Source organism: Salvelinus namaycush, chromosome 8 (assembly GCF_016432855.1).
Source record: "Salvelinus namaycush isolate Seneca chromosome 8, SaNama_1.0, whole genome shotgun sequence".
Lineage (NCBI taxonomy): Eukaryota > Metazoa > Chordata > Actinopteri > Salmoniformes > Salmonidae > Salvelinus > Salvelinus namaycush.
Genome location: NC_052314.1, coordinates 48,777,407 through 48,802,772, shown reverse-complemented (window position 1 = coordinate 48,802,772; position 25,366 = coordinate 48,777,407). Strand labels below are relative to the sequence as shown.

Sequence of the window (25,366 nt, the reverse complement as noted above, 5' to 3'; positions counted from 1 at the left end):
GGGAAAGGGCAGTGTTGCGTGCAATAGAGATTGCATCATCTGTGGATCTGTTGAGGCGGTATGCAAATTGGAGTGGGCCTAGGGTTTCTGGGATAATGGTGTTGATGTGAGCCATGACCAGCCTTTCAAAGCACTTCATGGCTATGGTAGAGGCAGGTTGAGGCAGGTTACCTTAGGGACAGGGACTCATACCTTAGGGACAGGGACTCATTGAGGCAGGTTACCTTAGGGACAGGGACTATGGTGGTCTGTTTGAAACATGTTGGTATTACAGTCTCAGTCGGGGACAGGTTGAAAATGTCAGTGAAGACACTTGCCAGTTGGTCAGCGTATGCTCGGGGTACACGTCCTGGTAATCCGTCTGGCCCTGCGGCCTTGTGAATATTGACCTGTTTAAAGGTCTTACTCACATCAGCTACGGAGAGCGTGATCACACAGTCATCCGGAACAGCTGATACTCTACACGCATGCTTCAGTGTTACTTGCCTCAAAGTGAGCATAGAAGTAATTTAGCTCACCTGGTAGGCTTGTGTCACTGGGCAGCTCGCGGTTGTGCTTCCCTTTGTAGTCTGTAATAGTTTGCGAGCGTGCCACATGCGACGAGCATTGGAACAGGTGTATTACGATTCATGATGTACTACACCGGAACCGGTGTAGTACGACTCTCACGATCCGGGTGAGAGTCCCGCTCCTTGAAAGCGGCAGCTCTAACCTTTAGCTCAGTGCGGATGTTGCCTGTAATCCATGACTTCTGGTTGGTGTAAGTACGTATGGTCACTGTGGGGACGACGTCATTGATGCACTTATTGATGAAAAACTTGGCACAACCATTGTGATACAAGGGAGAGTCTGCACAAAAATAATTACACAAGCATTGTGGAGACACCGCACAATGGTTGTGTAAACAACAATTAGTATCACAAAAATATCAGTTGAATCACACCCATTGTGTCAAATGTGTTGTACATCAGTTGTACAAGCTGAGTGTATACAGCACATGCTCTGTGCTGGCATGCAAATCCCGAGCTACAACTCTCTCCCAGTCTACCACACCACAGTGAGTTAGCATTAGCCACTCCAGACTGCTTATGTAATACATAGGACTTATTGCAAGCCAAAGCTATTGCCACCAATTAAACATGAATGAAACAATGTGGACCTTTTCTCCTGGATTATCAACCCAGATAATCTGAGGGTCCGTTTTGTGATATTACTAAAACCTTCTCTGTGACTGTATTTTGTGTGTGTGTGCGTGTGCGTGTGCGTGCATGTGTGCGTGTGTGTGTGAATGTGTATTGTATGCGGTGCATTGCTCTTCCTGAGTAGATATCTTCAGGGTCAATAATGCTATATTCCTCAGTAAATGTAGGAAATGGTCCAAAGAAATTATAATTTTTTACATAAAACAACTTTGCGGGGGCCTCTGAAGGACACATGCACTGACAGTGATGTGGTAAGGCCAGACTATACTTCTTCTGCAGGCCATCATGTCCCCACGCCATACTTATTAACTGTGTGTCTGAGCTGAGGAGAGCACTGCCAGTCACACACACTGAATAATACAGTATATGCCCAGTCAGGCTGGGTAAAGAAATACTTTGATTAAAAAACCAACTCCAGGGGTTTTTCATTAAAACTACTGCTGTATAAAACATGGAGATTTTAGGGTGAGGGACTTCAATATCCATAGACAGAAACTTTAAAATATCTAAAATGAGTCTAAGCCTTATTTATACTTTACGTATGTACGCAACGCAAGAACGCAATGAAATATGCAAAATGGCAATCCTGCGTAGTTGCGTTAAGTTACAAAATGCACACGTTTGCATATTTTTGCTTTGCAAGAACGCAGGACCTCCAATTTGTGTAGCTAATTCTGTATTTTCGTTGTGTACACGTAAGACATAAATTAGACCTAAGACACTCAAATAGGACAGAAAGCTTGGAGCTTGGGGACTTTCAGACAAGGGACTCTGATCCTTATGTGAGTTTTCAAAAGTCTTAGACAAGAAACTTCATTACGATACCGCTATGTCCTTCGTGGTCAGCCTTGTTATGACGAAGTTTAATACAGAATCGGAAACCTTTATCATCTAGCTTTTCTTGGCATTTAGGGAAATTGTAGCCTGCAGACACTGTTTCTGCATCCAACTGTGCAGCAGTGTCGTCTTGCCAAATAAGACAATGACAACCATAAAAAGATTGGCAAAAAAGCTGGAATTTACCCAAAGGATTTCAATAGCATTTTGATTTAAACACTATACTGTCATGGCAAGTTGTATTACAATAAAGTATCTTCCTATATAGAGTAGTAGGCATCAGTGAGCACTTCAGTCTGAGCGCATGGTAGGTCACCTTGGGAGTTGGGACCATTTAGCATTTGAGCTACGTTGTTTCGCGATGGAAAAGTCAGCCAGATAAAATAAGGGCTAAAGCTGTGTCTGATTACTCTAGGGACCAGTGGGAGGAGAGCTGGACTGTCCACTAAGCACCTAGCCGCTATGGAGACAGGTACAGAGAAACAGACAAATGGCGCAAATATGCACACACGAGCGTGTGGGAGCATGCATGCATGCACATGCACGCACACACACCTGCACAGAGATATACTCAAAAACACACAGACAAACAAACACCTGCACAAACACATACAAACACAGGACACGAGTTCGGTAAACACAAATAAAGGTCATTCATAGGTCATGCTTTGAACAACAAGTGCAACAGGCACAGATAGTTCAAACTAGTTGTACTATAATTGGCCTCGCCCCTCTATGGAAATACCCTAACCCAGTGGTCCTCAAACCTGGTCCTGGAGACCCAAAGGGGTGCAAATTTTGTTTTTTTGCCCAAGCAAAATCAAATCATCATCAAGCTTTGATGATTTGAATCAGGTGTGTAGTGCGAAGGCAAAAACAAAAATGTGCACCCCTTTGTGTCCTCAGGACCAGGAATGAGAACCACTGCCCTAACCCAATGACAACTATACAGGGGCATCAGTTAGCCTAGCAGTTAGAGCGTTGGGCTGGTAATCGTAAAGTCGGTGGTTTGAATCCCCAAGCCGACTAGGTGAAAGATGTGCCTTGAGCAAGGCACATAACCCTAATTACTCAGGTAAGTCGCTCTGGATAAGAACGTCTGCTAAATGACTCAAATCTAAATACAAAGAACTCCATAATTACAGGCATACATGCACACACACGTGACCTTATCCCCAAGTGGTCAACCTAGCGTGCCGGACTAAGGACGCCACCAGTTACACAACAGCGTTGTGTTTCACACAAGGCGCCTCGTTTCTCTCCCTCAGGCCGATCGGTGGAATTTCATGCACGCTTTATGTAAACTAATCTAACAGAACTGGAGGAAGACTTACTTCTTGAATTGCTTGAGGAAAATGCCCACGTTCATGCCCCGCTTGGAGTCCAGAATGCTGATCTGAGAACAGTAGAAAGAGAGGAACATGATTCAGTACAGGAGGATATATGTGGGAATGATGGTGATGCTAGTTTAGGGTTGCAAAGCTACCGGTAATTTACCAAAGTTACCGGGATCTTCAATAATTTAGATAAATAACAGCTAATCTATGGCAATCTACAATGACTATACAAAACATTAAGAACACATGCTCTTTCCATGACCAGGTGAATCCAGGTGAACGTTATGATCCCTTATTGATGTCACTTGTTAGTGTTTTCTGTTGTTTTCTTTATCCTAAAAAACTCCCAAGTCCTTAACGATAACAAACATACCCATTACATGATGCAGCCACCACTATGCTTGAAAATAATGAAGAGCAGTACTCAGTTAAGTGTTGTATTAGATTTTCTCCAAACATAACACTTTTTATTCAGGACAAAAAGTTATTTACTTTGCCACATGTTTTGCAGCATCACTTTAGTGCCTTGTTGCAAACAGGATGCATGTTTTAGAATATTTTGTATTATGTAGAGGTCTCCTTCTTTTCACTTTGTCAATTAGGTTAGTTTTTAAATCAATCCACGATTGTGCCCGCTCAATACATGTCAGACATGCTTTTAAGTTATGTACCAAGTAGGTTCCTCAGGTCCTCTAGCACTGGCCTTTTAACTATCCCAAAGCCTAGGACCAAGAAGCATGGAGAGGCAGCCTAGTTATTATGCCCCCAGCCTCTGGAATAGCCTGCCAGAGAAACTGAGGGGGGCTGAAACTGTGGACATAATTAAATCAAAGATCTTAAAACACATATTTTTAGCTTTGCTTTTCCTTAGGGTGCTTTTTAGTTGTTCAGTTTGCGTAATTCTTTTGTTTTTTATCATATGTGTGTAACGATCTTCGTCTGGAGAAAGGGAGGAGGACCAAAGCGCAGCGTGGTAAATGTTCATGATGAATCTTTAATAGAACAAACTGAACACTGAGATACAAAACAATAAAGTGAACTACTGAAAACCGAAACAGTTCCGTGTGGAACACACAGACACGGAAGACAACCACCCACAAACACAACAGAAAACAGGCTACCTAAATATGGTTCCCAATCAGAGACAATGACTAACACCTGCCTCTGATTGAGAACCATATCAGGCCAAACGAAAAACCCAACATAGAAACACAAACATAGATAACCCACCCAACTCACGGCCTGACCATACTAAAACAAAGAAAATACAAAAGAACTAAGGTCAGAACGTGACAGTACCCCCCCCCCCCCCCCCCCCCCCAAGGTGTGGACTCCGGCCGCAAAACCTGAACCTATAGGGGAGGGTCTGGGTGGGCATCTGTCCGTGGTGGCGGCTCTGGCGCTGGACGTGGACCCCACTCCACCATAGTCTTATCCCGCTTTAGTAGCATCCTTTGAGCGGCGACCCTCGCCACCAACCTAGGACTGGCAACCCTACTAAAGGACCCCACTGGACTGAGGGGCAGCTCCGGACGGAGGGGCGGCTCCGGACGGAGGGGCGGCTCCGGACTGAGGGGCGGCTCCGGACTGAGGGGCGGCTCCGGACTGAGAGGCGGCTCCGGACTGAGGGGCGGCTCCGGACTGAGGGGTGGCTCAGGACTGAGGGGCGGCTCCTGACTGGCGGGCGGCTCTGGCGGCTCCTGACTGGCGGGCGGCTCTGGCGGCTCCTGACTGGCGGGCGGCTCTGGCGGCTCCTGACAGACGGACGGCTCTGGCGGCTCCTGACTGGCGGGCGGCTCTGGCGGCTCCTGACTGACGGGCGGCTGTGGCGGCTCCTGACTGACGGGCGGCTCTGGCGGCTCCTGACTGACGGGCGGCTCTAGCGGCTCAGGACAGACGGGCGGCTCTGACGGCTCAGGACAGACGGACGGCTCAGGCGGCGCTGGACAGACGGACGGCTCAGGCGGCGCTGGACAGACGGACGGCTCAGGCAGCGCTGGACAGACGGACGGCTCAGGCCTGCCGAGGCGCACAGTAGGCCTGGTGCGTGGTGCCGGAACTGGTGGTACCGGGCTGGGGACACGCTCCTCTAGGCGAGTGCGGGGAACAGGAACTGGAGGCCTGGTACGTGGTGCTGGCACCGGAGGGCCGGTGCGCGGGGCTGCCACAGGAGAGCTGGTGCGTGGGGCTGCCACAGGAGAGCTGGTGCGTGGAGCTGCCACAGGAGGGCTGGTGCGTGGAGAAGGCACTGGATAGACCGGACCGCGGAGGCGCACTACAGGTCTCGAGCACCGAGCCTGCCCAACCCTACCTGGCTGAATGCTCACCGTAGCCATGCCAGTGCGGCGAGGTGGAATAGGCCGCACTGGGCTATGCACACGTACAGGAGACACCATGCGTAGGGCTGGTGCCATGTACCCCGGCCCGAGGAGACGCACTGGAGACCAGATGCGTAGAGCCGGCTTCATGGCACCTGGCTCGATGCCCACTCTAGCCCGGCCGATACGAGGCGCTGCTATGTACCGCACCGGGCTATGCACACGTACTGGAGACACCGTGCGCTCTTCCGCATAACACGGTGTCTGCCCGTACGCTCGCTCTCCACGGTAAGCACGGGGAGCTGGCTCAGGTCTCCTACCTGACTTAGCTACACTCCCCGTGTACCACTCCCCAAGAAATTTTTGGGGCTGCCTCTCGTGCCTGTTGCGCTGCCGTGTGCGTGTCGCCAACTCCATTCTCCTGTAACCCTCCTCGCACTGCTTCAGAGAATCCCAGGCGGGCTCCGGCACTCTCCCTGGGTCGACCGACCACCTTTCTATTTCGTCCCAAGTTGTATAGTCCAGATCTCGCTGCTGCCCGATACCACGCTGCTTGGTCCTTTGGTGGTGGGTGGTTCTGTAACGGAATTCGTCCTCCTCATCTGACGAGGAGTAAGAAATGTCAGACCAATGCGCAGCGTGGTAAGTGTCCATATTATTTAATAATACTGTACAATACAAACAATACAAAAATAACAAAGTGCATAGATAAGGAAAACCGAAACAGTCCCGTAACGTGAACAAACACTGACACGGAAGACAACCACCCACAAAACACAACAGAAAACAGGCTACCTAAATATGGTTCCCAATCAGAGACAATGACTAACACCTGCCTCTGATTGAGAACCATATCAGGCCAAACGAAAAACTCAACATAGAAACAAAAACATAGATAACCCACCCAACTCACGCCCTGACCATACTAAAACAAAGAAAATACAAAATAACTAAGGTCAGAACGTGACAATGTGTAGTAAATATTTCAGCTTTTATTTTCATTGTTTTTTATTCGTTTTTCCCCTGTAAAGCACATTGCGTTGCATTCCATGTCTGAAATGTGTTGTATAAATAAAGCTTGACTTGATTTCATTTAGTATTGTAGAGTAACTACAATGTTGTTGAGCCATCCTCAGTTTTCTTCTATCACAGCCATTGAACTCTGTAACTGTTTTAAAGTCACCATTCAATGTTCAAATCTGAGTTTGTGTGTTGTATGTAAATAATATTAATATTTTAGCTTTGACCGAAACACATTTAGATGCATCTGGAAATGATGGGCAAATGAACATTCATGGATATAGTCTTCTTAGAAGGGACAGGAATAGAAATGGTGGGGATGTAGCACTGTACATTCAGAATCATATACCTTTTAAGAGGAGGGATGACCTTAATGTATGTCAAATAGAGGCACTATGGGCTCAAGTACATCTGCCTCACCAGGCACCCATATTGGTGGGATGTGTGTATAGACCTACTAGCTCTAAGGTGTCCTACAGTGGGGCAAAAAAGTATTTAGTCAGCCACCAATTGTGCAAGTTCTCCCACTTAAAAAGATGAGAGAGGCCTGTAATTTTCATCATAGGTACACTTCAACTATGACAGACAAAATGAGGAAAATCCAGAAAATCACATTGTAGGATTTTTTATGAATTTATTTGCAAATTATGGTGGAAAATAAGTATTTGGTCAATAACAAAAGTTTATCTCAATACTTTGTTATATACCCTTTGTTGGCAATGACAGAGGTCAAACGTTTTCTGTAAGTCTTCACAAGGTTTTCACACACTGTTGCTGGTATTTTGGCCCATTCCTCCATGCAGATCTCCTCTAGAGCAGTGATGTTTTGGGGCTGTTGCTGGGCAACACGGACTTTCAACTCTCTCCAAAGATTTTCTATGGGGTTGAGATCTGGAGACTGGCTAGGCCACTCCAGGACCTTGAAATGCTTCTTACGAAGCCACTCCTTCGTTGCCCGAGTGGTGTGTTTGGGATCATTGTCATGCTGAAAGACCCAGCCACGTTTCATCTTCAATGCCCTTGCTGATGGAAGGAGGTTTTCACTCAAAATCTCACGATACATGACCCCATTCATTCTTTCCTTTACACGGATCAGTCGTCCTGGTCCCTTTGCAACAGCCCCAAAGCATGATGTTTCCACCCCCATGCTTCACAGTAGGTATGGTGTTCTTTAGATGCAACTCAGCATTCTTTGTCCTCCAAACACGACGAGTTTTTACCAAAAAGTTCTATTTTGGTTTCATCTGACCATATGACATTCTCCCAATCTTCTTCTGGATCATCCAAATGCTCTCTAGCAAACTTCAGACGGGCCTGGACATGTACTGGCTTAAGCAGGGGGACACGTCTGGCACTGCAGGATTTGAGTCCCTGGCGGCGTAGTGTGTTACTGATGGTAGGCTTTGTTACTTTGGTCCCAGCTCTCTGCAGGTCATTCACTAGGTCCCCCCGTGTGGTTCTGGGATTTTTGCTCACCGCTCTTGTGATCATTTTGACCCCACGGGGTGAGATCTTGCGTGGAGCCCCAGATCGAGGGAGATTATCAGTGGTCTTGTATGTCTTCCATTTCCTAATAATTGCTCCCACAGTTGATTTCTTCAAACCAAGCTGCTTACCTATTGCAGATTCAGTCTTCCCAGCCTGGTGCAGGTCTACAATTTTGTTTCTGGTGTCCTTTGACAGCTCTTTGGTCTTGGCCATAGTGGAGTTTGGAGTGTGACTGTTTGAGGTTGTGGACAGGTGTCTTTTATACTGATAACAAGTTCAAACAGGTGCCATTAATACAGGTAACGAGTGGAGGACAGAGGAGCCTCTTAAAGAAGAAGTTACAGGTCTGTGAGAGCCAGAAATCTTGCTTGTTTGTAGGTGACCAAATACTTATTTTCCACCATAATTTGCAAATAAATTCATTAAAAATCCTACAATGTGAATTTCTGGATTTTTTTCCCTCATTTTGTCTGTCATAGTTGAAGTGTACCTATGATGAAAATTACAGGCCTCTCTCATCTTTTTAAGTGGGAGAACTTGCACAATTGGTGGCTGACTAAATACTTTTTTGCCCCACTGTATCTGGATGATTTATGTACTGGGTTTGACCAGGCCACAGATAGTAAAAAAGAGATGTATTTATCTTGGGTGATTTTAATATGAATGGGAAGGATCATAATAATTCAAATAGAACTAAATTGATGAGATATGCCGAGAACTGTGGTTTGAAACAAATGGTTAATGATACTAACAGACCATCAAATAAGTTGGGTCACCGTTCAGACACGTGCATTGATCTGATCTTCTGTAATATACCATTGCAATGCTTAAAAGCCAGATCAATGCCAATGACAGACCATAATATTGTGACCATAACCATGAACACCAAGGTTCCAAAGAAACCCCCAAGGATTGTGGTCAAGATACATTTTTAAACATTTAATCATGAGCTATTTCAAAATGATTTGGCTGCTGCACCCTGGGAGCTGATTTGTCTAGAGGATGATTTGTATCACACTACAGAATGTTTTATTGATTTGCTCACTGATGTAATGGACCATCATGCCCCAGTAAGAAAGAGTACAGTTGGGACTTGTCCATCTCCATGGATTGATGATGAACTGCGTGAGGCTTTTTCTCAAAGAAATATTGCATATGTCTTAGCATCCAAATCTAAACTAGAAATTGATGAACAGAATTATAGATCAATACGTAATTATGCAGTTAAATTAAACCGTAAGAAAAAAACGTTATTTTACAAAAATGATTTTATTGATTGTAAAAATTATTCGCAAAAGGTATGAAATACAGTTAACTTGGTTCTGTATGGAATACAGTTAACTTAGTACATCTATCTCATCGTGGAGGTTGACGGGAGAACAAAAACAAAACCAGCTGATATTGCCAATCATTTTGCAGATTTTTTTTACAACGAAATGAATTTACTGAGCGATAATGTAAACACCCATTCTTCCAAACAAGCTATTGTCCAATGGATTGATGATTGTATTATGAGCAAAAAAAACTGCTATTTTTGTCTACAAATTGTGTCAGTAGAGGAGGTGTTAAACCTATTGAAGTCATTACCCGATGGTAAATCTACAGGTTATGATCGTATGGACAATTTTTTACTTCGCTATGCTGCGCCCCAGATTGCAGCTCCACTGAAATACATATTGAATTGGTCACTGGAAAAGGGGACATTGGCAAATGTATGGAAGCATGCTAAACTGTGTCCTATCCCGAAAGACAGCAAAGAACCCATTACTCCTGCCAATAGTCGACCAATTAGTCTACTCCCTTCACTCAGTAAGATATTGGAGGGTATTGTGAGTAGACAAATACGGGAGTACATGGAAAATAATGATCTGATTACAGCCAATCAGCATGCTTATCGCAAAAACCCTTCCACTACCACTGCATTGGTTGACATGACTGACCAGTGGCTCAGTGCTATCGATAATGGCAGGTTTGTGGGTGTACTATTTTTAGATTTAAGTGAGCATTTGATTTAGTGGATGATGAAATCATTTTGACAAAATTATTGCATTATGGTTTTAAGGAGGTAGCATTGAATTGGGTACAGTCATATCTAACTGACAGGAAACAGTCCACCTATATCAATGGTTCATTTTCGTCCCCGCATTTTTATCGGCAGACTCAATAGCCCTGGCTTCTCAAATGACTGCCTCGCCTGGTTCACCAACTACTTCTCAGATAGAGTTCAGTGTGTCAAATCGGAGGGCCTGTAGTCCGGACCTATGGCAGTCTCTATGGGGGTGCCACAGGGTTCAATTCTCGGGCCGACTCTTTTCTCTGTATATATCAATGATGTCGCTCGTGCTGCTGGTGATTCTCTGATCCACCTCTACGCAGACGACACCATTCTGTATACATCTGGCCCTTCTTTGGACACTGTGCTAACAAACGTTCAAACGAACTTCAATGCCATACAACATTCCTTCCGTGGCCTCCAACTGCTTTTAAATGCTAGTAAAACTAAGTGCATGCTCTTCAACCGATTGCTGCCCGCACCCTCCCGCCCGACTAGCATCACTCCTCTGGACGGTTCTGACCTAGAATATGTGGACAACGACAAATACCTAGGTGTCTGGTTAGACTGTAAACTCTCCTTCCAGACGCACATTAAGCATCTCCAATGCAAAATTAAATCTAGAAATCGGCTTCCTATTTCGCAACAAAGCCTCCTTCACTCATGCTGCCAAACATACCCTAGTAAAACTGACTATCCTGCCGATCCTTGACTTCGGCGACGTCATCTACAAAATAGCCTCCAACACTCTACTCAGCAAACTGGACTCTATCACAGTGCCATCCGTTTTGTCACCATAGCCCCATATACCACCCACCACTGCAACCTGTATGCTCTCATTGGCTGGCCCTCACTACATATTCGTCGCCAAACCCACTGGCTCCAGGTCATCTATAAGTCTTTGCTAGGTAAAGCCCCACCTTATCTCAGCTCACTGGTCACCATAGCAACATCCACCCGTAGCACGCGCTCCAGCAGGTATATTTCACTGGTCATCCCCAAAGCCAACACCTTCTTTGGCCGCCTTTCCTTCCAGTTCTCTGCTGCCAATGACTGGAACGAATTGCAAAAATCACTGAAGCTGGAGTCATATCTCCCTCTCTAAATAGCACACCCAACTACCTCAACCCCATATCATTACTTACCCTCTTGCTCTTTTGCACCCCAGTATCTCTACTTGCACATCATCATCTGCACATCTATCACTCCAGTGTTAATGCAACATTGTAATTATTTTGCCTCTATGGCCTATTTATTGCTTACCTCCCTACTCTTCTACATTTACACACACTGTACATAGATTTTTCTATTGTGTTATTCGACTGTACGTTTATCCTACTGTACGACTGTACGTTTTCCTATTTGATCATCGACTGTATCCTACTTCATTTGCACACACTGTATATAGACTTTTTCTATTGTATTATTGACTGCATGTTTGTTTATTCCATGGATGACCTGTGTTGTTTTTTGTCGCACTGCTTTGCTTTATCTTGGCCAGGTCGCAGTTGTAAATTAGAACTTGTTCTCAACTGGCCTACCTGGTTAAATAAAGGTGAAATAAAAAAATAAAAAAAGCTTTAAACTGTGGAATACCGAAGGGCAGTTGCCTTGAGCCACTTCTTTACTTAATATATACCAATGACCTTCCTTATGTCTTATCTGAAACTCAAGCTGCTATATTTGCTGATGATACTACAGCAAGACAATCGGTTCAACAGGTACAGCAAGCTCTACAAGTTGATCTGGAAAATATCAGGAGTGGGTTTTCCGGAACAAACTTGTCTTAAACACCAAGAAAACCAAAGTTATGTTTGTCTGTTCCACCAGGAAAAGGTCAACACAGCATGGGATACAATTAAGTATGGGGGGAGTACAAATTGAGGAAGTGGCAGAAACCAAACTACTAGAGTGCATGTAAAAAAATATATTATAACTGCATGCATGATCAGAAGGATAGCTAAATATTTCCTAGGAAAGATTCTTAAGCAAATAACCCAAGCATTAATTGGGAATCAGGTGAGCTAGTGTTCTGTGGTCTGGGAAAATGCATCATCAAGTTAAATTAGGAGGCTGCAGATTGCACAGAAGAAAGCAGCAAGGATTTCTTATATTTCATAATATACACCATTTAAATCGGCCAAACTCTATTCACAACAGTATTCAGTTGGTAAGAGACAGACATTCTGTAAATACTAGGAATAGATTGTCCACCATCTATGTGTTATCCAGACAGAAAAGACTGTTAGAGTATTTATCTGGTCAATATGTCAGTGTATTATGTCTGTTTGTATGTGAAAATGTGATCGTATTATAAATTGTATTTTAATGCTTAAGGACTCTTGGAAGTTTTGTCCAAATGAGGACTAAAAGAGATCCTGATAAAATAAAATAAAACCATTGGCCTCGTGGTGAAATCCCTGAGAAGTCAGGGAGTCAGGAAGGACGCCTGTATCTTTGTAGTGACTGAGTGTATTGATACACCATCCAAAGTATAATAAATAACTTCACCATGCTCAAAAGGATATTCAATGTCTGCTTTTTTATCCATCTACTAATAGGTGCCCTTCTTTGTGAGGCACTGGAAACCCTCCATGGTCCTTGTGGTTGAATCTGCGTTTGAAATTCACTGCTTGACTGCGGTACCTTACAGATAATTGTATGGGGTACAGAGATGAGGTAGTCATTCAACTAATATTGCACACAGAGTGAGTCCATGCAACTTATTATGTGACTTGTTAATAAGTACTCCTGAACTTATTTAGGCTTGCCATAACAAAGGGGTTGAATACTTACTGACTCAAGACATTTCAGCTTTTCATTTTTAATTAATTTGTAAACATTTCTAAAAAAGTAATTCCACTTGGATATTATGGGGTATTGTGTGTAGGCCAGTGACAACATCAATTTAATCCATTTTAAATGCTGGCCATAACAGAACAAAATGTTGAAAAAGTCAAGGGGTGTGAATACTTTCTGAAGGCACTGTATGTCCTACGTACAATCAAAGGGTTCTCGGGAGTAGAGCGCAGCATGTTGCTATATTTGGAGTCCCTTGAGGAATAGGGGTTGTGAAATAACAGCCTATATTCCCTCCAGGTTGCTCAGACTGACATTAGCTTCACTAAGCCTCACGCGGGCATAGCTTTACAGTTTGTTCAAAGCCTTTTTCAGGGGTATACAATGATTTACACTACACTCGCCATTGACACGTTTCCTGTTTCGAGACACGCATGCCGTAAAATTGGCTTTTGTATCAATTAGTATTATTTCCATCCCTCGAGACAAAGCTGATTGTGCTGTGCTGTTAAGTAGTTGTGTAAGCTTGTGTTCTGTGATAAGTACAGTGACTTCCAAGAATAACCTTTGAGTTCAGGTTCAGGTTCAGTATACTGTCTGTCTATACTGCTCTTGTTGTTGTCAATTTATGTTTTGTTATATTGTTTTTACTACAGAGCAAACTGCCATACCAACCAGTCAATCTTAGTCATGTTAACGCAAACCCAAAACTCATTGTTAAGCACATTATACTGCTAACGTCTTTTTCTAGTGAAGTGGACCTACCAGCACTCTTATGTCCTGTAATTCCACCAGTAAAACATAAACAGGTCAGGGCGTATCCCCATCCACCATTCACAATCTACCCAGTCAGACTTACCTCGTCCTTGTTCTCCTTGAAGGACCTGGACCGGGTGATGCGGGCTGACGAGCACCCACCGGTGGCGGGCACACCCTCCCGGCCCTGCGCCTCCTCCTGCTGGCCGAACAGCTCCTCCACGGAGCGCACGTCGATCTGGTACTGCTGCTGGCAGCGCACGGCCATGGTCCAGATGTTGGGCTGGCCCCGCACCTTCTCCTCCGGGATGGGCTTCCAGAAAAAGCTCCGCACCCTCCGCTTCTTCCGCACACCATGGCCGGAGAGGGAGGTTGGTGGTGGGGGAGGGGGAGGAGGGGCGTTCGGGGGCAGGGGTGGTGGTGACGGTGGGGCGTAGTGGTGGGCTAGTGTGGTAGGGTGCAGGGGGGGTTCGTTGGGGAAGAGAGAGGGGAGATTAGAAGGTGAGGGGGTGTGGCCCGACATTGGGGAGAGGTCGGAGGTGGTGCTGGTAGTGCTGGTGGTGCTGGCTGTGGTGGCGGCGCTGCTGCACTCACTGCTGCAGCTCTCTGTCTCATTAGTCAGCGACGGGCTGCTCATAACATGCATCACACTAGCGCACCATTGGGGTGGGGCCTAGTTCTGAGAGTCCACTGCGTCAGATTCTCTCTGCCCTCAATTTCGCTCTCGAGAGTTTGAAGTAGCCCAATCAACTAACAACCTTTCATGCAACTTAAACTCAAATTATTCAGGTATGTCGAAGAAATCATAAACTGTCTGTGGTTTTAAAAACTAATAAAATCACGGGTCAAGGGTTAAATGTCAAAATAGCTCGAGCACAATAGACGTTCTGTCTAGCCACGGCGAGGTTAACATGCTCTCTGATTCCGTCTGTCTCCATCTTGCTGCCCGTATACCATCACTTCAAACTGGGCCTTGGTAGGGTTCTGGCGCGTTCTGTGGAGGTCGTCGTTGGGGGAACCACCATGGACCTATAGGGAGGTACAAAAACAACACAAGAAAGGATTATTTGGGGGCAGCCATGCATGTTGTCCCCAGGATAATCTAAATTAGGGGAAATTGAGGGGTGCGACACATCAAAAGAGAGAAGGGGGAACCACCCCGGTCGAGGGGAAACCACAATAGGGATATGACAGACTCCATTATTCTTTTGAAGTCCTTGAAGTCAACCTGCTGGGTGTAAAATGTCCGGTGACACTAGTCTACACATACTTACGCCCAGGGTTACTGGAAGGTATCCAAAGCACAACATGGATTTGCCAGGAGCGTATTTAGTTTTCCACAGGTTAGCGAACATGCCATTTCTTTACACTTTCCCTTTGTGGATTTTAATATAGTTTTAGAGTATTAAACCATTGAATTGGATTGATTTACATTTGTACTAAAGTTCCCAGTCCACTTCTCTGTGGAAGTTTTCTCATGTAGGAGTTAAATATCATAAATTGGATGATAGGTTGTTCTACTGACCTACCTTTATGACTGGGAGTGGACTGACCAATCTACTACATGAGTGACATCATCTTAGACCTTTGCATAAAATGAGTAATACTCCATCGACGTTCGCACAATAACCCACATTTCAATATGCAAAGCACCTGATATCACAAAGACAGCTGTTGCCACAGGAGCGGCACAAAACATAAAGGTCAACTTTGAGAGAAAAGTACCTCAAACCATAACGAACCACCTTAAACGACCAAAACAACTGCTGCCCTCACGAGTGGCGCAGTGGCCTGAGGCACTGTGTCTCAGTGCAAGAGGCGTCACTCCAGTCTCTGGTTTGAATCCAGGCTGCATCACATACGGCCATGATTAGGAGTCTTATAGTGCGGTGCACAATTGGCTCAGCGTTGCTGGGGTAGGCCGTCATTGTAAATAAGAATTTGTTCTTAATTGACTTGCCTAGTTAAATAAATAAAGGACCTTAGTTTCTACTGAATATGATACATTATTCTTGTAAGGAAGCATTTGAACCAGTCCTGGCACAATGATCATATTGCCAACTGACATTTACTCCTGAGGTGCTGACCTGTTGCACCCTCGACAACCACTGTGATTATTATTATTTGACCCTGCTGGTCATCTATGAACATTTGAACATCTTGGCCATGTTCTGTTATAATCTCCACCCGGCACAGCCAGAAGAGGACTGGCCACCCCTCATAGCCTGGTTCCTCTCTAGGTTTCTTCCTAGGTTTTGGCCTTTCTAGGGAGTTTTTCCTAGCCACCGTGCTTCTACACCTGCATTGCTTGCTGTTTGGGGTTTTAGGCTGGGTTTCTGTACAGCACTTTGTGACATCAGCTGATGTAAAAAGGGCTTTATAAATACATTTGATTGATATTTCATGCAAAGCCTGATTGCTTAAATGTTGTTTTGTGTTACATGCCAAAATCATCTTAAAGTTACTATATTGAGCTACACAGTCAATTTCAATTCAGGATGATTTGTACATTGAATGCAAAGCATGTTCATATCGGGGATATTGACTTGCATTGGTTTTTGGAGAAAAATTATAAAAAGTTTGGAGAAAGTGGCAAGGTAAAGTAAACCAAAGCATGGATTGCTATCTTTTCTGCTTACAGGGTAAGGAAACCAATGTATAATTTTGTCATTTGGGTGAGCCATCTCTTTAAGTTCCGCTTTAACAATACCTTCTGTTGTACAGTACTTTCAGGTTTTGTCTGATAATAAGAATGAAAGGAGTAGCCTCCGGAAAACGGATATGAAGACAGAAGACTCGATCACATTTCTCTCATCCTAATCCCTTTGTCTGTTTGATAAAAGACCACGACCATAAGGAAGGCAAATAGGGTCTTCCTCCCTTTTCAAATCAACCCCCATAGTTCTGTGATGGTGACTAACTCTCTTTCAGAACAACACATCACTCACAACCCAAGCTGACATGGCCTTGGTCATGTGATAGCCACTCATTTCCAAACAAGGAAAGGGATAGCTGACCTGACAAAACAAGGAACTGGATATGAGGCATAATAATGGTACAGTGGAAACATCAGTCAGGAAACATCAGTGCTCCAGTATGCCCCTAGGGACTGACTTAAGATCAGCCTATCATTAACCATTTGAGCCAAAACAAAATCAAACTGACCCTGGGTCAGGGATTTAAGACGTTTATGCTAACCCTTTAGTCTATTTTAACCAAAGAAAGGCCTGCTGTTTTCTGGATCTTTCCATGTCATGGCAACGGCACTACATCCGTTAGCGCCCTGTCCACCGGATCCCAGGGGTCTTTTACTAATTCATACGGCTGACGTCACGGCCGGCCTCGTGTTGCCTGCTCGTAGTGCAACTTCAGCTGTCCTGTCCTCGCCCGTCGCTCATGCTTTATTCATGGGGCCTGTGAGGAGCAGTTGACCCCATGGTGAATCATCTTCTAAAAGGATGCTGCTAGATATGTGGTGATTAGGTAGGCTAGGCTAGGCTAGGCTATGCTATGCTAGGAGATGCTATTGGGAAAACAGGCAGTTGGAGGGAGGGGGTTAAAGCTGCTATAGCCGCCTTCTCTGGCTCACTCGACTATCTGGTTGTTGTCATAATGTATTTGCTGCGAAGTCAGCTGCTCCGGAGTCGCATGGTGTACACACGCACACGCACACGCACACGCACACGCACACGCACACGCACACGCACACACACACACACACACACACACACACACACACACACACACACACACACACACACAAACACGCTGGAGGGGATAGGGCTAGAGGGAATAGAGGCAGTTTTACGGGTTCCTGACCAATTGTGCTATTTTGTGTATTTTTTAAAGCTTTTTTTGTACATAATGTTTTCGCAATCGTTTCCTATGGCAGATAAGAGCTTCTGGGCATAAAAACAGCTATCACTAACCTCGACTTGGACGAGGACTTCTACTTCAACGAGTCGGAAGTGAAATATATATTGATTATGTCAGATCAGGCCCAGATCACGAACAATCGAAGAAGGAGGGGACGGTGCTGTAGAGGCCGGCGTGTGGGATACCGGACGAGACTACAACGGAGAGTGGACAAATCGCCTCTACCCTCCGTTCTATTGGCGAACATGCAATCACTGGAGAATAAACCGGATGAGCTCTAGAGTTTTGGACGACTATGTGATCACGCTCTCCGTAGCTGATGTGAGTAAGACCTTTGAACAGGTCAACATTCACAAGGCCGCAGGGCCAGACGGATTTCCAGGACGTGTACTCCGAGCATGCGCTGACCAACTGGCAAGTGTCTTCACTGACATTTTCAACCTGTCCCTGACTAAGTCTGTAATACCAACATGTTTCAAGCAGACCACCATATTCCCTGTGCTCAAGAACACTAAGGTAACCTAACTAAATGACTTTGAAAGGTTGGTCATGGCTCACATCAACACCATTATCCCAGAAACCCTAGACCCACCCCAATTTGCATACCGCCCCAACAGATCCACAGATGATGCAATCTCTATTGCACTCCACACTGCCCTTTCCCACCTGGACAAAAGGAGCACCTATGTGAGAATGCTATTCATTGACTACAGCTCAGCGTTCAACACCATAGTGCCCTCAATGCTCATCACGAAGCTAAGGACCCTGGGACTAAACACCTCCCTCTGCAACTGGATCCTGGTCTTCCTTGACGGGCCGCCCCCAGGTGGTAAGGGCAGGTAACACATCTGCCACGCTGATCGTCAACACAGGGGCCCCTCAGGGGTGCATGCTCAGTACCCTCCTGTGCTCCCTGTTCACTCATGACTGCATGGCCAGGCACGACTCCAACACCATCACCAACAAACTATCATGGTCCAAACACACCAAGACACTTGTGAAGAGGGCACGACAAAGCCTATTCCCCCTCAGGAGACTGAAAAGATATGGCATGGGTCCTCAGATCCTCAAAAGGTTCTACAGCCGCACCATCGAGAGCATCCTGACTGGTTGCACTACAGAGGGTAGTGCGTACGGCCCAATAGATCACTGGGGCCAAGCTAACTGCCATCCAGGACCTCCATACCAGGAGGTGTCAGAGGAAGGCCCTAAAAATTTTCAAAGACTCCAGTCACCCAAGTCATAGACTGTTCTCTCTGCTACCGCATGGCAAGCGGTACCAGAACGCTAAGTCTAGGTCTAAAAGGCTTCTTAACAGCTTCTACCCCCAAGCCATAAGACTCCTGAACAGTTAATCAAAGGGCTACCCAGACCACTCTTTTACACTGCTGCTACTCTCTGTTTATTATCTATGCATAGTCCCTTTAACTCCACCTACATGTACATATTACCTCACTTACCTCGACTAACCGGTGTCCCAGCACATTGATTCTGTATCGGTGCCCCCTGTATATAGCCTCGCTATTGTTATTTTACTGCTGCTGTTAAATTATTTGTTACTTTTATTTGTATTTTTTTACTTATTTTTCTTAACTGCATTGTTGGTTAAGGGCTTGTAAGTAAGCATTTCACTGTAAGTGGTGGTGGAAGATGCAGTTTTTGGAGTGGAGGACGAAGTGAAAGAAGATGAAGACGTTTTTGGTTGTATTCGGCGCCTTTGACAAATAAAATTTGATTTGATTTGAAAACATTAAGAACACCTGCTCTTTCCATGACATATACTGACCATGTGAATACAGATGAAAGCTATGATCGCTCACTTGTTAAATCCACTTTAATCAATGTAGATGAAGGGGAAGAAACAGGTTAAAGACAATTGAGACATGGATTGTGTATGTATGCCATTCAGAGGGGTGAATAGGAAAGACAAAAGATTTAAGTGCCTTTGAACGGGGTATGGTAGTATGTGCCAGGTGCACCGGTTTGTGTCAAGAACTGCAACTCTGCTGGGTTTTTCACGCTCAACAGTTTCCCGTGTGTATCAAAAATGGTCAACCACCCAAAGGACATCCAGTCAACTTGACACAACTGCGATAAGCATTGGAGTCAACATGGGCCAGCATACCTGTGAAACGCTTTCGACACCTTGTAGAATCCTTTGAGGCTGTTTGAGGGCAAAAGGGAGGGGGTGGGGGGTGCAACTCAACATTAAGAAGTTGTACTTAATGTTTTGTACACTCAGTGTATATAATTTTAAAGTCAGAGCATTCCCACAGATGTTCAAATAATGCTAACTGTCAACGACAGCTTAAAACAGCAGTGCTAGTTTGGGGCATCTTGAGACAAAAGAGAAGACAGGACCCCAAGAAGACAACAACAAGAGTGTCTGCTCCCTTCTAAAGAGACAGTAAACTATTTGTAACTCTGTAAAATGCCCTGAAGGCAACAGACAGAGTTGGAATGAGTGTCTAGCTACAATACATCCACCTGCTGTACTGAGAGTGAGTGAGCCCAGACAGACTGTTGAGGATCTCATTGTGGTAGTCCACCTGTTGTCAGCCCTGCAGCGTTCCCACTCCCATCAGTCTTTATCAGTGACAGGGATACCCCACCCAGCCTCATTAACCACTGGGCACGATGTGCCCCCCGCCACAGAGAGAAAGGGTTAAGATGGACGCACAAAGGCTCCTTTAAAGTTTATCTTTAAAGGAGAGGTAGTGTGGATTGTTGAAGCTGGCTTTTAAGCCCTGAGGACAGTGTGGCCAGATTCTACACAATAGGGGGAAAGGGGTGTGGCAGAGACATGATATTGGATGTGTGTGTGTGTGTGTGGTTCCCCAACTCTCGGGTGACATTCTTTATCTAGACCGTGTGGCATATTACTTTCCCCCTAGCCCACCACCATCTTCTCATTCACTACTCCAATATTGGTGGCTAAGGAGACAAATCCTCCTCCAGATCAGAGGGTGAGTTGTAATCTGGCGTCCCCAAGAGAGGTTACTTCCTGTGGCTGTTTGAGCTCTTGTTAACCCCAGCACAAACACACAGTCACACACACACACACACACGCACAAACAGTCTGAGTGCTCGTTAACACCCGCAGCGCCGGGGCTTTTCACTCGCACAGTCGGGGCAGAGAGGGTCCGCCTCTCTGGGATTAAGCCAATCCTGCATCCGCCATCATCGCAGCGGAAACACTTATTAGAGGAGAGCAGCTTTGCGGAGAGCTCAGTGGGGAATGGCTCCCGTGCTTTAGAACTTCTCTGTTTTAGATCCCTCAAAAGGTTCTTGATCTGGACTTGTCTACGTGTGTAAGGTAGTCAAATTGCCTATGGCCTTCTTTCGTGTCTTCGTCATATCTCTTTGCCCTATTTTACTAGTGTTTACCTCAGTAGGACTGCTTGTTGACGTTGTAACAGTGAATCTTGTCCACATCTGTCTCTTTTCACTGTTCACCATCATGGAATGAATGTGTCATACCGGGATCAGTGTTTTCTGTTCAGGCTCCTTTTCAAGATACTATAGTAAAATCAGCACACTATGTCATAGAAACAGTCCTCTGCCTGGGCTGTCTAGTCGTATCTACACTGTATATTTATATTATCTTTCAAACCAAACTTGCTAGGAAAACAAGGCAGCTTAGGCTTTGTTCAGTTTAGTACAGCATACCGGCTTCCTCACTTCCCCCTTCTCTGACACATCAGATGGGGAGGTGAGTGACACACTCAAGCACGCACACGCACATAGAAACAGTAAGGGGAGGCGGAGTGTGAGTGAGGCAGAGCAAACGATGGGGCGAGCAGGTGGATATATCAACTGTGTGAGATTAAACACACGCAGGCATTTACACAGACATACATAAACACAGTTACCCAGATACCCAGACAAAAGAGCCTCTCAGCCAAACAATCTCCTTTAATAAAAAGGATATGAAATGATGCCTTATGGGTGCGTGTGGCAAACAGGGACAGATGCTTCCAGTACACGCTGTACAACAGTCACTGGCAACAGCAGCAGAGACACCCAGGGCGGCAGGTAGCCTAGTGGTTAGAGTGTTGGGCCAGTAACCTAAAGGTTGCAGGATTGAATCCCAGAGCTGACAAAAAGCTGTCGTTCTGCCCCTGAGCAAGGCAGTTAACCCACTGTTCCCCAGGCGCCGAAGATGTGGATGTCAATTATAGCAGCCCCCCACACCTCTCTGATTTAGTGGGTTAAATGTGGAACACACATTTCAGTTGTACAACTGACTGTCATTCAGATAGGGCAGGAGATGACAGATTGCAGCAATAATGTACCCTAGGGTGATCACAATACTGCTTTCAGTCTTCTCTGCTCGTGGTCTTGTCTACTCTGGTCTATCCACTTTCATACGTCACTGAATCCACCGCAACTCCTGTCGTGCAATATGTGTTATTCAGAGCAAAATGTGTCACTGTACCTGACGAGTCGAGGATTGAAATGTTTTGAGTGTAGACCAAAACCTCATCCATCTACTGTTATGAATTTTGACAACAACTAGCACAAACAACAGATGAATAAATCTGCCATTCACTGTCTGGAGGGGATGTTAGGCAACGGTGTGAACAACGGGGGCTTTTATTAGACAAATCCTGATCGGATTCAGGAAAGAAAAGGGATTAATCAAATACTTTGAAAGATTGAGATTAAGACTGAGATTAGTGCTCGGATGGAGCCTGTATTTTCTGATTGAACATTATAGGCCAGTGTAAGTAGCTCTAGTAACTGAAAATGCACATGTCCCTTATGAAAATTTATCTATCTTCCAGAATGAACGACAAAAAAATCCAAGTTGCAGTCCTAAACAGGTACTGACCTCTAGGTTCCCTGGCACCCTCTTCCCTATAGTGCACTACTTTTGACCAGAGCTTTTGACCAGAGAACTATAGACCCTGGTCAAAAGTAGTGCACTATTCAGGGAATATGGTGCCATTTGGGATACAACCAGACAGACAGCTTACATAAGCTTCTAAGTCGATGCAATATTCAACACAGCGAAAGCAACATGTACTTGCTCCTATGCAAATATATTATGAATTCATGATTCTCAAAGGAGCTCTTCCTTTGAAAGTTTGAGCCATTTCTACCAAGATACTTCATAAGAAGTCACTGCGCATTTCATGGGGCATCTTCTATCATAAATCTTCTATTATGAATCAAATGAATTAAAACAAATAAATCATTATAGAAATCCAGTTGGATTATGCTACACACAGATAGGCCTAGATGCACTGGGAATCAAACATGCAAACTTGACATGTTAATGGACCTTGAAGGAGGGGAAGTTGATTCCCTATTGTCTTTAGACTTTCTACTAATGTTAAAACATGAAAGAACTGTACACATCTAACCAAATCCTTTCCCTGGGTTAAATGCTCCCAGCTTAGAACATCATCCCTAGAGACAAATAACTCACCATTTAGACTCTTGCTGAGCAAACATTTTATCTAATGCGTCCCTACCATCTGTCAAATGAGCTCCTTATAAAGTGAAAGCCCTCTCCCTAAACACACACATACTTTCCCTCCCGCTTTCCCTCCTTCCCCCTATCTCATCTCTTGACTGAGGTGTTCAAACACCACATTGTTTTATGGCACGATTAGGTCCCTCGCTATTGGAATGGCTGTGATAACTTGGGGCCAATGAAATATATCCAATGGAGGATACTAGCGTCTAAATTTTAAGATAAGGGAGAACTACTGCTTGACCTCTACTTCATAGCATCCCAAATAATCAAATGCAACCAGTACATTATCAGACGATAGGATCTGCTGCTGGTTCAAGCTGGACTCAGGGGTAAACATAATATAGTAAATGTAAATCTGGGACACTCCAATTAGAATGATATGTTACGTTTCATATGGTATGTATCAATTTGTGGATGTCTATCATCCATTTCGTATGATATGTTACGAATTGAAATTCGTACATGTTACGAAATTTGCAAAACATATGATATGTTACAAATTACAATTTGTCTAGGAAGCTAACTCTAACGTTAGCTCGGTGGCTAACGTTAGCTAGGCTAGGGGCTATGGTTAGCGGTTAAGGTTAGGGTTAAGGTTAGGGCTAGGAGTTAGGTTAAAGGGTTAACGTTAGGGGAAGGATTAGCTAACATGCTAAGTAATTGCAAAGTAGCTAAAACATAGTAATAGTTGCTAAGTTGCTAATTAGCAAAAACGCTAAAGTTGTCCATGATGAGATTCGAACACGCAACATTTGGGTTGCTAGACGTTTGTGTCATACGCCCGACCAGCCACCCTACTTCTATTTTTGCCTAAAGTAACCTTCTATCTTATGTAACCATACCAAAGGTAACATATGCTACTAATTTGAGTATCCCGGATTTACGGTTATTATGTTACGTATGAGACAAGGCTGGCTGGTTAAGCATATTCTGCAGGATCAAGGATACAAACAAACAACCAAAGCTGTGTATGGGACAGGTCATTATACTGGGTGTAAGGGTGTAACAGAACTCAATAGCTCATTACAAATCTCCCGGCTGTTAATGAGCTTTCAGCAAATTATCAGTTTGTTGTTGGTCTACTAGTAATTATGGACACTGAAATAATGGACACGGATGATAAGGCCACGGTGAACTTTGCAATGAGTGAAGTAGTTATACTAATCAAATACATTATTTGTGAATAATATAGAGGTTCACCTCACAATATTCAGACAAAACATTTATCCAGACTAAATATTATGTTGTAATCAATTAAGCTACATAACAATTTTAGATGTGCAATGGATACACTTTATGGTTTGGAAAGCAGTCATAACAAATGGCAATCAAAAACATGAAAATATAGTTATTTTCAAATCTCCTTGGTTTTTAGAGTCTATCTGGGATCACCAAAATGATCATCATTCTTCCTCCAAACTGTCCCGCTCTGCCTCCCTGCTCTGACTCAACAGTGGCCTACAGACTACATTTTTTTCTCAAAACGTTGCTATTAATACACTTCTATTCATTTTCTCTGCATCATAAACTCGTTCCCGGTGCGAGAGGGGCCGGGTGAAGGTGACAGTAATTACAGTGGCAAGAAAAAGTATGTGAACCCTTTGGAATTACCTGGAATTCTGCCTAAATTGATCATAAAATTTGATCTGATCTTCATCTGTCACAACAATAGACAAACACAGTCTGCTTAAACTAATAACACACAAACAATTATACGTTTTCATGTCTTTATTGAACACACCGTGTAAACATTCACAGTGCAGGGTGGGAAAAGTATGTGAACCCTTGGTTCTAATAACTGGTTAACCGTACTTTGGCAGTAATAACCTCAACCAAACGTGTTCTGTAGTTACGGATCAGAACTGCACAACGGCCAGGAGGAATTTTGGACCATTCCCCTTTACAAAACACTTTCAGTTCAGCAATATTCTTGGGATGTCTGGTGTGAACCGCTCTCTTGAGGTCATGCCATAGCATCTCAATCGGATTAAGGTCAGGACTCTGACTGGGCCACTCCAGAAGGCATATTTTCTTCTGTTGAAGCCATTGTGTTGTTGATTTACTTCTGTGTTTTGGGTCGTTGTCCTGTTGCATCACCCAACTTCTGTTGAGCTTCAATGTGCACTTTTGCAAACTTCAGACGTGCAGCAATGTTTTTTTTGGACAGCAGTGGCTTCTTCCGTCGTGTCCTCCCA

The 25,366-nt window shown here is 44.5% G+C and overlaps 1 protein-coding gene across 1 annotated transcript in view; it reads right to left on the bottom strand.

Annotated features, from left to right (window-relative positions):
• The window catches only part of fhdc1 (FH2 domain containing 1), a 36,413-nt gene extending 21,957 nt beyond the window's left edge, over positions 1 to 14,456 (bottom strand). Inside the window, exons 1-2 of the mRNA XM_038999001.1 lie at positions 13,914 to 14,456; positions 3,374 to 3,435 (exon numbers count right to left, since the gene is read on the bottom strand). Coding sequence (XP_038854929.1) covers positions 3,374 to 3,435; positions 13,914 to 14,456 — 605 coding nt within the window. The remainder of the gene's footprint in view (positions 1 to 3,373; positions 3,436 to 13,913) is intronic.
• Positions 14,457 to 25,366: the final 10,910 nt, after the last annotated feature.